Source organism: Mercenaria mercenaria, chromosome 3 (assembly GCF_021730395.1).
Source record: "Mercenaria mercenaria strain notata chromosome 3, MADL_Memer_1, whole genome shotgun sequence".
Classification (NCBI taxonomy): Eukaryota; Metazoa; Mollusca; class Bivalvia; order Venerida; family Veneridae; genus Mercenaria; species Mercenaria mercenaria.
Window position 1 is genome coordinate 101,418,239 of NC_069363.1, and position 13,402 is coordinate 101,431,640.

Consider the following 13,402-nt stretch of genomic DNA (forward strand, 5'->3'; position numbering starts at 1 on the left):
ATTGAAAACTGAATAATCAAAATCTGTGAAGCGGATTATTCATGTACATATAGGTACATTAAAGTATGTTATATAAGATACATAATGGACCTCAAAATGTGAATAGTTTTTACCTTTTGATAGCTTATACATGATATACATGAATTCAGTTTATTTGTTTATGTTAAGTTCAGTAATATGATATTTTAACGATGAAAATAAATTAATTTGCCCTTTTAATGCGACTTTTTTTACAAGTCCACACCCCCCCCCCCCCCCCCCCCTTTAAGGACCTTATATCATTTTTCCTGAGCCACGTATTTTGAATGTTTATAAAATGTAACTTAATAAATAAACAAAATATTCGATCTGGAGGTCAGTGCCTTTAAGCCTAAACTCAAAGTTCACTCCTTCACAATGAGAACTATTAGATACACCAGTAACATCATTAAACTGGTATAACAGCTTTAATTCTAAGTCTTAGTAACTGTTCTAACTGTTATCATGGCGCTACTGCTGCACTGACAACTGACGCCGGTAAAAAATATGTCAATCCGATTAATCGATTCACGAAAACACAACACCGTTCAGGTCAAATACCTACATATAACACTAGCACGAGGTCATATGTCATGGATAGCCTGTCTTTGTTAAAATGTTGCACAAATATTTATAAATAACAAGAGCTGTCCGTAAGACAGCGCGCTCCACTATTCGGGGACTTGACAGTAAAATGAATATACGTCTGAATAAGAGACCTCTACTTTAAAAGGGAGATAAACCAAGGGGCATAATTCCATCAAATACACAAATTTGAGTTATTAGAATTGTTACAACACATGCAGATGATGATGATAAAGATATATTTTGAGTTTCAAGTCATTATCTTATATAGTACCAAAGTTATGTCCTGAAAACGAAGTTTTTTTTAAAAAAAAAGTATAAAAGGGGCATAATTCGGTCAAAAATACAAATCAGAGTTATGGGGATTGTTACCACACATGCAGATAAAAATGATAAAGATACATTTTAAATTTCAAGTCTTTATCTTATATTGCATTAAAGTAGTATCCAGAAAGCGAAGATTGCAAAAAAGTTTAAGTACAAAAGTGGCATAATTCTGTCAAAAACACAATTAGAGTTATGGGGTATGTAGCCATACATGCAGATGATTGTAAACAAATACTTTTAATTTCAAGTCATTATCTTTTAAAGTACCAAAGATATGTCTATAAACGAAGCTTTTGAAAACATTTAACATGAAAATAATTCAAAGTATACCTCCTTGGTGACCTTGACCTTAGGTATAATGGGCCCAGCCCCTACACATACTTTGTATGTATGCTTGGCAATGTTTATGTGAACTTACAGTATGATATAAGCAAAAGTAACAAAAGATATGACAGAAAAACAAAGGTTGCCGAAAAACTTTAACCTTAAAATTAACCTAAGTATAGGACCTTGGTGACCTTGACCTTCGGTATAATAGGTCCAGTCCCTATACATACTTTTTTTGTATGCTGGACAATGTTTATGTAAAGTTACAGTAAGATATAAGCAATAGTAACAAAGATATGACAGAAAAACAAAGGTTGCCGAAGAACTTTAACCTTAAAAATAACCTAAGTATAAGACCTTGGTGACCTTGACCTTGTTCACTTGTGCCAAATAAAACTTACTTAAACTTACTTACTTACCTTCGGTATAACAGGCCCAGTCCCTATACTTACTTTGTTTGTATACTGGACAATGTTTATGTAAAGTTACAGTAAGATATAAGCAATAGTAACAAAGATATGACAGAAAAAGAAAGGTTGCCGAAAAACTTTAACCAAGAAGGGTCACGCCGACGCCGACGCAGGGGCGAGTAGTAAGCCCCCCTATTCTCCGAATAGTGGACCAAAAAAGGATGTTGGCAAATTAATACAGGTATGCAATATCATTACCTAGTTATAACAGTACAATTATCATTCAAACATAGCGCTGTTGTTTCTTTTTTCAGTATATAAATTTGTTTTGAACAGTAAAACATATCTTGTTACATTCTATAATTAACCACTTATGTTTTTCAAATACTTTGTACAATTTTGACACAAGTATGAAACAGCTGTCCTATGTTAAAAAGAACTGTACGTAGTCAGTTTACCAAAGACTCAAATGCATCATTAAATAGTATTTCAAAATTAGATCATTATAAAAATTTCAAAACAACGTTTTGCTATGAACTATATCTAGATAAGATTGCCAGTGACACTTATAGAAAGCAACTTGTGTTAAACACATTTAAGACTTTGTTCAAACATTAAATATAAAATATAATTACAAAGCTATACAATGTAGTTGATTAGACAAAGAAAATCGTTTATGTAAAATGTGTAATGAAAATGTAACAGAAACTTAAAATCGTTTCTTTTTATGTGTGTGCTAGTCATGTACACGACCACGTGCTGTTAGCTGCGGTTTGGGGAGGAAGGCTGTGTTTTGGAACGTGGCTTTCCCTTTGGACATTAATCCTTGCTTCTTTACGATTTATGTTCTCTTTATTATGGATAAATCATGTCTGTCTTGGACATTATTGCAAATACATATAAAAAATGCATGTGTTTGCACTTCTAATACAAGTATCATAATATGTACTAACAACTTTGAACTATCCGGAAGCGAAACCCCTTCCTGGAGTCCCTTTCCGGGTTTTAAAGCATATTTGTATTTGAATAAAATGGCCATCTGTAGCAGCATAAAAGGATGTTTAATTTGATGTTCGATTTTCATATAAAAAGAAAGTTTTTTCTGTCGTTATGCGATATGTCAGTACATTAGAACAATGGCTTAGATATAAATTCATTAGTTGACCAATATACATAAAGTCTATACAATGTAGTATCATTTTAAGTTGTTCTAATATCACAAATAGTGACGTTTTCTGATATTTGTTGAAGTGTTTTAAGCATATAGATCTAACAGAAAGTTGATCTCTTTATTGTACACAAAATTAATTATCTTTCATAAATATTACAACATTTTCTCTAAAGACGTCTTTTAGCTTAACAGATAAAATAAATATAGTAGAAAACACTTAAACATTCAAATCTAACGATAGGTTTGCAAAAACGCCATTCAAATGAAATGTGATATTGAAAACAACGTCATCAGTGTTTTATCTTGTGGAGAAGAACAAAATAGGGTATGCTATAAGACAGTCATGGCTTTCCATACATGTAAAATTCCAAAGATTTTTGTGATATTAATTATTTCTGTTACAGACATTTACATGAAAAAAGTCTGATGGCCGCCGAAGTTGAAGTTGTGATAGAGAAAAGCTGTCACACTACAGGAGAAGGGCCACACTGGGATGAACGGACACAAACCCTGCTCTATGTTGATATAAATGATGGTTATGTCCATAGATGGTCACCTGAAACCGGAAAAGATGAAAAACACAAGTTTGGTAAATATACTTCCTGTGATTTAATTCTTTGTGAAAAAAAATAATTATGTTATATAAGCCGGAATGGTTCTTTTGGCACTACAAGTACTTGTCTGACTAACAGCAAAAGGGAATGACACGTTGCTTAAATAATAATGTATGAATTGATTTCCATGACCTGAAGCTATTGGGCAGATCTATCTCAGACGGACCTCTACATCGTTTTACTACAGCAATGTATAGCAGAAATAGTTACTGTAATGCATCAAGAAGTTACATTGAAACAAATGTTCAACAAGCAAAAAAAAAAAAAATACAACCAAAAAACACCATACATCACGATGCAAAAATGCGTATGGCATAAAACCGAGATCCCGCCTTAAATTTATAAGTCACTACTATCCGAAAGCATTCAGAGAACGTCTACGTGTTGCTGTTTAGGCATTTTATACATTTTTATAACATTGCTCCTTGTATACATCACCGGTCCATAGTTTTGACCAGTATATTTTACACACTAAATTTTGTTGGACTTAGCATAAAACGTAATAAATATCTCTGATGGCATGTAAACTTACTAGTATTGAACGTTTTTTCGGTCAATAGTCAAGACTATTACCGGACCTCGGGCAACATGTTCGCCTATTTACCGGCAAACGATTCAGTAAGTGTATAATTCAACTACACTTAATTCAAGTACACAAGATGCATCCGAATGTTTATGGTCACTCAGGGACCTTTTTTTCAGATACATCTTGCTCTCTAGTGGTTCCATGTAAAAAAGGTGGCTACCTAGTTTCAGTTGGGACATCGGTCTGCCATTTTGACTGGGACACAAAGAAACTGACAACTCTACAAACAGTTGACAAAGGAAAAGAGACGAGAATCAACGACGGAAAATGTGATGCTTCCGGACGGCTCTGGTTTGGTATGACTCAGTTTTCGTAGACTGTCTATATGTTTTAACCCTTACCAAGCTAAATTTCTATAATGAACTCGTCCATCTTTCAATTTGGACAGCACCATTTTTTTTGGTGGAGGGGCATATAGATTTGTCATTGTCCGTCCGTCCGTCCGTCCGTCCGTCCGTCCTTCCGAGAATGTTTTGCCACGCCTAGCTTCAAAAGTATTTGACGTAGAGTCACAAAACTTTACAGGAATGTTGGTCAGCATGTGTAGTTGTGCACCTGGGTTTTCGCGTCCGGATTTATTCAGTCGTGTAGGAGTTATGGCCCCTGACTTAGTACAAAATTGGTCATTTTAATGTTGTGTCGCGCCTAGCTCCAAAAATATTTGACCTAGAGTCACCAAAGTTTACAGGAATGTAGGTCAGCATGTGTAGTTGTGCACCTGGGGTTTTGCGTCCGGATTCATTCAGTCGTGTAGGAGTTATGGCCCCTGACTTAGTACAAAATTGGTCATTTTAATGTTGTGTCGCGTGTAGCTCCAAAAGAATTTGACCTAGAGTCACAAAAGTTTACAGGAATGTTGGTCAGCATGTGTAGTTGTGCACCTGGGACTTCGCGTCCGGATTCATTCAGTCGTGTAGTTATGGCCCCTGACTTAGTTAAAAATTGGTCATTTTAATGTTGTGTCGCGCCTAGCTCCAAAAGTATTTGACCTAGAGTCGCAAAAGTTTACAGGAATGTTGGTCAGCATGTGCAATTGTGCACCTGGGGTTTCGCGTCCAGATTCATTCATTATTGTAGGAGTTATGGCCCCTGATTTAGGAAAAAATTTGTGTCCTTTGTCATGTAGTGGGGGCATCTGTGTCCCATGGACCCATTTCTAGTTATTTTCTATTGTGCATGAAAGTAAAGTTTTTAAATACCTAAATAATCTTTGTACCAGCAACGCAACATACTTAAGCGGATCCCTTCTCGTTTTATCAAAGCCGCTGCTTCACTCACTTCTGGGCCTCTCTCATACGGTATTAACTTGTCGATTATACAAGGGGTGACAACAGATGACTTGATATGTGCACGGGTATTTCCCCTGTTTATACAGAACGAAAAGACGGATGTTGAGAATTATCGTCCTGTCTCGATTTTGAGTATTGTATCAAAAATTCTCGAGAGGGTTATTTTTGACCAGTTAGATGAATATCTTGTTCAAAATAATCTTCTGTATGAGTTTCAATCAGAATTCAGACATGTTTTTTTTCAAAAGATACTTGTCTCACCCACCTGTCAGATTATATTCGCTTTGAGATGAATAAAGGTCACCTTGTTGGTATGGTCCTACTTGACCTACAAAAAGCCTTTGATACAGTCAACCATTCAATTCTCTTAATGAAATTAAAAGCCTTAGGCCTTGATGTTCCTACAGTTAGTTATCGCCCTGACAGACATCAGTTAGTTGACATATCAGGTATATTGTCTACAAAAGGAAATATTTCTTGTGATGTTCCTCAAGGATGAATATTAAGGCCCTTTGCTCTTTTTAATTTACGAAATGATAATTTCTTTATGTCTGCAGTTATTAAACATAAACTACTCTTATATGCAGACGACTTTGCAATCTTAGTCAGTACCGAATATAAGAAAGACATAGATTGTCTCTTGAGTGAGGACTTGAATACTGTTAGTGTGTGGCTTATTGCTAACAAACTTTCTTTGCACCTTGGTAAAACTGAAACCATCCTATTTGGGTCTAAACCAAGGTTAAGGTCCCAGTTCCAGCTCAGTATAAAATGCAAAGATCATAGCATTGAATCCAATCTTCTGTCAAATATCTTGGTGCAACTCTAGATCGAAGTCTGTCTTTTGAAACTATGGCAAGGTCAATATTAAACAAGAAATATCTTTAAAAATGATAGTCGGCGAATTGTAATAAGGAAATAAGTTTATGAATTTTTCATCTAACATTCATCTTTCATCTAACATTTTTCAAATTGCAAAACTAAACACCACACTTTAACAATTTAAATGGTTCTCTTTTAATTTTTTCGCAAAGGTTTCGTAGGGTTGCAATTATGTTTCGTTTATCCTTAGACGAATAATTACAACAGTAGTTTGATGAAGATTCACGAAGCGGTTCATGAGAAGAGGTCATTAAACGTGTTTATATTTTAGCTAAACTGGTCCCTATCCCCATTTGTAACAAAATAGCAGAAGACCTTACGATATTGTTACACATCAAGTTTGATAAAAATCCATTACATTTTAGTGGTTAATGCGAAGAAAGGCATATCTACTTTTAGCTATAGTGGTCCCTAATAGGACCCAAGTTCCAATATAAATAAATCTGGAAGAGGACCTTATAATGATACTCCAGACCAAGTATGACAAAGATCCACCAAGCTGTTCATGAGACGCTGCATAAAGGCATTTCTAGTTTTAGCTCTAGCAGCCCCTAAAAGGGGTCAAATGTCCCAGCGGAACAAAGTTGGCTGCGGGCCTAATAAAGATGCTACAAATCAAGTTTGATTAGAATACATGAGAAAAAATCAATTAAAGGATATTTTTTATTATTTTTATTTATTTCTAAAATAAGCCAACTGATCCCACTTTAACAAATAGCATATTCGCTATTCATCAATCTTTGGACAATCACGTCACACCTATAAAAATTTGAAGGTCAAACAAAACATACAATTGTAATTATTTCAATATTTCCATTTCATAAGCAAGGTTTGACCGTAGTCATATCACATAGTTAAACTGTATGCAGCGTACCTTCATCTCTGGGTAATGAGATTCAGTCATTATATAGCATATATATGATAAAACAGATTTCAACTGAGTTCAATATTTGCATACCATACTTAAGAAAAATATTCATATATAATAAATCAGTTAAATAATATATAACAAATAAATCAAAGCAAGCAAGTACTCATTTTAATATGCAATCTGAATAAGTCACAAAAGCAAGAAACATTTTCATATACAGACGACAATTGTAACAAGGAAAATCTTTTAAAGTGCACTTCTCTACATAAAAGACTCTTATCACACCCTTATTCATGTGATACGCAGACCGTATTCAGCTCTTTCTTTAATTTGATATATATTGGTATTTAAACAGGTTTTTATCATATTTATTAAACTTACTTATCATTTTGAGATATATCAATATTCTTGCTAAATATACTGAGCCAAAATTAGCTTTAAAACTGTGAACAGCGTCGTTTAGGATAAACGCTTTGTCTACAATGCGTTATCAAGTAGTTTGATTCGCAAACTGAAGTCACGTGGCATAGGTAACGAAAACGAATTTAGACGGCGTCGCCGAAAAAAACAAATACCAGGTTAAATTTTGTGCATAGATAAAGTCAGTTTCTCACTCAGCATACAAATAAACTCCTCATAGCGTCACTCATACAATGCCATTTTGATTATGCGTCTTCTGCTTGGTTCTATAGTTTAACTCAAGAGTTTAAACAGAAGATACAGGTAACACAGAACAAATTAATCAGATTTATTTTTAATTTAAACGCCAGGTCACATATTGATAAAGAACATTTTGCATGCCTTATTTGTTTGTTTATTTATTTGGGTTTTACTGCGCACCAACACAGTATAGGTTATATGGCACCAAACAGGACTACAAATTTTGGTTCCACACCTCATTTACATCGAAATAAAACATGAGGTATGGAATTGCACGCCTTCACTGGTTACCTGTAGCAAGTAGGGTCAGTCAAATAACTCTATGTTATGTCTTTAAGATGCACTCTAACATTGCTCCTGCTTACATGAGAGAGCATCTATTTCCTGTAAGTGCAGTTTATAGGAATAAGGTCAGTAATTCGGTCGAAAATGTGCTTCCGTGGTGTAGTCGAAAGAAGTCCATAATAAATAGATCCTAATTTTCCCATTTTCTGCGCAAATTCGTGTAGAACGAGTGCTTTAATCACACTTTTTCGCTACTAGAATACATTCTGCATGAAATGAGATGGTTTTCATGTTCATACAACCCACATGGCAAGTTTTGCAGATCGAAACCGGAAGTCGGTGTTTATTGCGCGGAGGAGAGCAAATATGCGCCATTTTTAGGGTAGCAGACCACAACTGACTGGCATTTCACTAGGAACTATTCAACCCCCTATTTGTTTTTCATTTTTTCGTTAATTTGTGATAGAACTTTCATGAAAAATTGGTGTAGGAAAAGGTGATGTTCTCTAAAGATACGTAAAGACGACATGAAGTTGTCGTTTTTAATATGAAACAAAGAAGGATTTGAATTACTGACCTTTAACCTATAAGAGCTGAAAAAAGACTATTCTCGGAACACATCGCAATTAGTCCTTATAGCCATAAATCGGTTGTATATGATATAAAAGAGTGTTTCCAGTGCAAAATAATAATGAAATTTGAAATTTTTTGAATTTTGACCTTATTTTATGTAGATGCGCCTATTTCAGCAGCGATTTCTGGGATTAAAAAGCCAATACTTTGTCTCCAGAATGTCAGAAAATGCACAAAATGCATCCTTCTGGGTCTTATTCATGACGGAATGAATGATATTTCAGAATCCCAGTGAAAAATGATGCAAAAGAGTGAAACTTTTACCAAAATATACAATAAAATGTCCATAAGGCCAAAATATAGCCCTGTAAATGGGTAGGGGATGGCTTCTATTAAATGTCTATATTTCTCTAAAATCTCGAAATTTCACAATGAAACTTGGCAATATGTTTGGTGTTACATCTTTCTTGGAAATAGAGATGAAAATGGTGTGAAATTTGATAAGAAACATTTCTTATAGGAATAAGGTCAGTAATTCGGTCGAAAATGTGCTTCCGTGGTGTAGTCGAAAGAAGTCCATAATAAATAGATCCTAATTTTCCCATTTTCTGCGCAAATTCGTGTAGAACGAGTGCTTTAATCACACTTTTTCGCTACTAGAATACATTCTGCATGAAATGAGATGGTTTTCATGTTCATACAACCCACATGGCAAGTTTTGCAGATCGAAACCGGAAGTCGGTGTTTATTGCGCGGAGGAGAGCAAATATGCGCCATTTTTAGGGTAGCAGACCACAACTGACTGGCATTTCACTAGGAACTATTCAACCCCTATTTGTTTTTCATTTTTTCGTTAATTTGTGATAGAACTTTCATGAAAAATTGGTGTAGGAAAAGGTGATGTTCTCTAAAGATACGTAAAGACGACATGAAGTTGTCGTTTTTAATATGAAACAAAGAAGGATTTGAATTACTGACCTTTAACCGTATAAGTACCCCACAAGATTTAGTGTAAAAGTTGATTCTGCTTTAGTCAACATGAACAATTCTTATTCGGATAGTAAACTTTTTGCTATTCCAAAAGTGAAAGGTTTCGGTAAAAACTCTTTCGCATATAATGGTTGTAACCTGTGACACAGCTTACCACAAGCTGTTAGGAATGCAACAGAACTTTCAACGTTTAAGTCAATGTCAAAGAACACCAGATTAGTATTATCTGAATTTGTTTAAAATTGTTTTAATCATTTTTAAGGTTCCAGTACGATTTTATTCGGATAGATTTATTTCTCTGCTAGTCATTTTTGTCAGATGTTTCCTGGCATCATTTCACCATAGTAAGTTTCATATATTACATTCATGATTTAGCTTCAAGTATTGCATAAGGTGAAGTACTGCGCGCTTGGACTGCCCAGGCAGCGTACTTGTTACCTTATTTTATCAGGTAATTTTGCAATCTCAGTTATATAGAATAATATATTAGATGATAATATATAATACTTATTTTTTAATCCATCTATTGTGATAATGTTATTTTTTATAATGTTATATCTATGAATTGTGATAACCTGAGTCTTTCGGGGTTTTTTCTGTGATGTTCTCCCATGTCATACCATATTATACTACACAAGGACCACAATGGAAATAAGAGATGATTTCTATCTCTTTTTTTGTGTCATCTTTTGTGTTATAATGTATATGACATGGCTATATTTAACATGCATACTTGTTCATTGTTATCTGTATGTTGTTACTTATATTGCCATGAATATGTACATTGTACACATAAATAAATCTACCTATCTATCAACACTTGTCGCAAAGGCAGAATAAGTCGTGTTTAGCATGCTAAGGGTTAATATAAATATTTCTAATGCACATCTTGTGGAAATGTTCGTTCCTTTATTGCGGAAAATGATCTCCATGACTTTAGACAACAAATAATCATCCTCCAACCATAAATAATACTGAATCATTTACATGTTGGATTGATTAATATTCCATATTAAAGAACTCTGGTGTGTTAACTTTCCATCTATTTAACTGAATTATAGATTTTGGAAACAACGGCGTTAATTCTCAAAACAAAACGAACAAACGGTTTTCTGTCGTATAATCCTAGAACTGGAGTTATTCGTGAGTTATGTTAGTTTCCTTGAGTTATGTTAGTTTAAAAGTTAATGTCATTAAATGACCACATGGACTGGGAATATAAAGAAACAAAACCACTAAGATTGTTTCTAGTGTCACGTGGTTATTATATCCTCCCAGCAAATTGTGCAAACGTTTCAGCCACAATGGGCTTGGAGAAGACCCCGGCTGTAGTGAACAAACACCAAGGTTCCCTTTTCAGCCTAGAAATCGATGGTTCTGTAAAGAAACACATAGAAGGGGTCAGTATTTCTAACGGTTTTGCATGGACAGCTGACAATAAAACAATGTACTATATTGATTCAATTCCAAGGAAAGTGTTCGGCTATAACTTCGACATTAAAACTGGCACTATGAGTAAGTATAATAGTCTATTGTAATAATTTATGCTTTAAGTTTTAGGGTCTGGTTTCTGTCATGTCGTGATGTCGTGCCAACGCCCCTATCAGAACTACAACAGGACAGCACGATACATTTTTGGTCGACTCCCCCGCCAGCACGACAGGTACTTTGTAGTAACCTCATGTTTTCGGGTGACGCCGCCGCCAGATCGGAAATAGTGATGATTGTCATTACGTTTGCAAATTGCAATATCTTCAGTAGAACGCCATTCTGCAGGATGTTTTGTTTTTAAGTGGCGACATTTTTTTTATTATTTATCAATGAACGTGTAGTTGTAGACCTTGGTAGGGATGACACGATCCCGACGTTAGCTTTTCCCGACGGAATGACGATTGATACAGACGGAAAGTTATGGGTCGCTTGTTTCTACGCTGGAAAAGTGTTCCGCTTCGATCCCGAGACAGGTAAGACAAGAAATAATTCCGCAATGTCATGTATGGGTGTCTTTAGAAGAAAACATAATTGCCGTGAATGTTTCGGCAAAAAGAGAATTATCTTTGTGTTTTAAGGTATTAGATCACTTATAGTAATGTTTACAAAATGGCCTTTGCTTGGTATATTCTGAAAGGTAACTGTGTTTTGCACTATTTTGCAGTTTTGAAACAACTTTTACCGTGCCGTTTTTTATAAATTTTGTGTAACTTATGGTGTCTCCTCAAGCTCAAGTAGAGACAAATTTCAAAGTGATAGCCACTATCCAAAACGTTTGCAGAGAACTCATTTTACCATTAATTTTAATAAAAGAAACATCAAACTATTGGTAAACAATTATAAAACACAAAATAAAAAAGTCAATATCATTTTTTCCATGGTGCTTCAAGTAAACGGATTTAATGAGACAGAATTCATACATCAACATTGAAAAAATAAGGTCGAATGCTTTGTTTCTGTTTTGAATTTTGCTTACTCCATTTAAAAATAACCTAAGGGCAGACGTAAAACCTACCTAAATTTCTTCCACAATAAATGATCTAAGAGTGAAAGTAAAATAGAAAACTTTCACCGCGTGTAACTCAATATTTTTAAAGATGTGTAACTCTACCCCTTCTGTTTAAGTAGTAAATTCACTGAAAACACCAAGAAATCACTTATAAGTTTTATCTTTTTCCATTTTTGTACAAGAAATCAATAATATGCCTTGAAAGAAGTAAAAACTTACTAGAAAAAAGGATAATAAGGAAAGAAAATTTGGTCTCAGTAGGGCTTGAACCTACGCACCCACTAAGAATTGCAGTAAAAGTAGGTTTATGGTAGGAATTGAATATTCTTCAAAAAGGAGGTTCTCTATTAGTGATCTAATACCTTAAACAGAAAATGTTTCGTTGTTAAAACAATTTATCGCCTTTAATAATACTAGGACAAACAAATCTTATCTTAATGATAATGAACAGAAGGATGAGTTAAAGAAAAAGATCTGCACCAGTCAATTATTGCTGTTATTGAAGTTCTCTTGATTTCAAAAGTTCACAAACAGTTCATGTCTCCCGTAACCATTTCCCGTTCAGCCGTCAATATGTAGGATGATAATATAAGACAAGTGTCACCTTTCAGGTAAACAGATTGGTGCAATTGATGTTCCAGCAAAAAGAACTACCTCATGTTGTTTCGGAGGGAAAAACTTTGATGAGATGTATATCACGTGTTCTCTATATGGTGTCACTGAAGATGAGCTAAAAGAAACTCCGTTAGCTGGCTCGGTATTTCGTGCAACTGGACTTGGTGCCAAAGGCACACCGGCACCGGTATATGAAGGATGACTAAATAGAAGGATATTCCATGAAAGTACATACTGAACAATAGTGTTGAAATTGTGTTAGAATAAACGAACTATATTGTTATGTTTTACGAACTTGATAGTCCGGCAGAGATTAATCAAAACATTTGGTTTCCTATGGATACATATTTATTATAGCAATGCATTACCATATGTGTTTCAAAATTTTGAATCAGGATTAAATATACAAGATATAATGCGTTAGTTTTGTTCCAAGTTTTTCTTGGAAATAAAAGACATGTACAGCCGACTTAGTCTCTGTCGTAGACGAAATATCTTTACTTGCACAAACTTCAATGTAAACTGGCTCTTCAGATCAAAATTGTTGCTTGTAACTTTTAAAAAATGACCCATTCTTTCTATAAATTTCGTTGGGGCATTTGATACAAAAGTGATATCACATGTGTTATCATGGAATTTTGTATTCATTACTTGTACTTCTTCAATGACCTTTATTGTTTCGCATTATAAATTGATGGT

General features: G+C 34.5%; 1 protein-coding gene across 1 annotated transcript; it reads left to right on the forward strand.

The window, feature by feature from the left end:
* Positions 1–3,250: 3,250 nt before the first annotated feature.
* On the forward strand, positions 3,251–13,085 carry LOC123523725 (regucalcin-like). Its single transcript, XM_053539885.1, has 5 exons — positions 3,251–3,442; positions 4,155–4,334; positions 10,888–11,103; positions 11,382–11,552; positions 12,700–13,085. The coding sequence occupies exons 1-5, from the start codon at positions 3,265–3,267 to the stop codon at positions 12,903–12,905; spliced, it is 951 nt and encodes a 316-aa protein (XP_053395860.1). The 5' UTR covers positions 3,251–3,264; the 3' UTR covers positions 12,906–13,085.
* Positions 13,086–13,402: the final 317 nt, after the last annotated feature.

Coding starts and splice junctions, on each gene's coding strand:
- LOC123523725 (XM_053539885.1), top strand. CDS start 3,265: ATGGCCGCCGAAGTTGAAGTTGTGATAGAGAAAAGCTGTCACACTACA. Junction 3,443..4,154: donor GTTTGGTAAATATACTTCCT/GTGATTTAATTC, acceptor CCTTTTTTTCAG/ATACATCTTGCTCTCTAGTG. Junction 11,104..11,381: donor CATTAAAACTGGCACTATGA/GTAAGTATAATA, acceptor TTTGTTTTTAAG/TGGCGACATTTTTTTTATTA.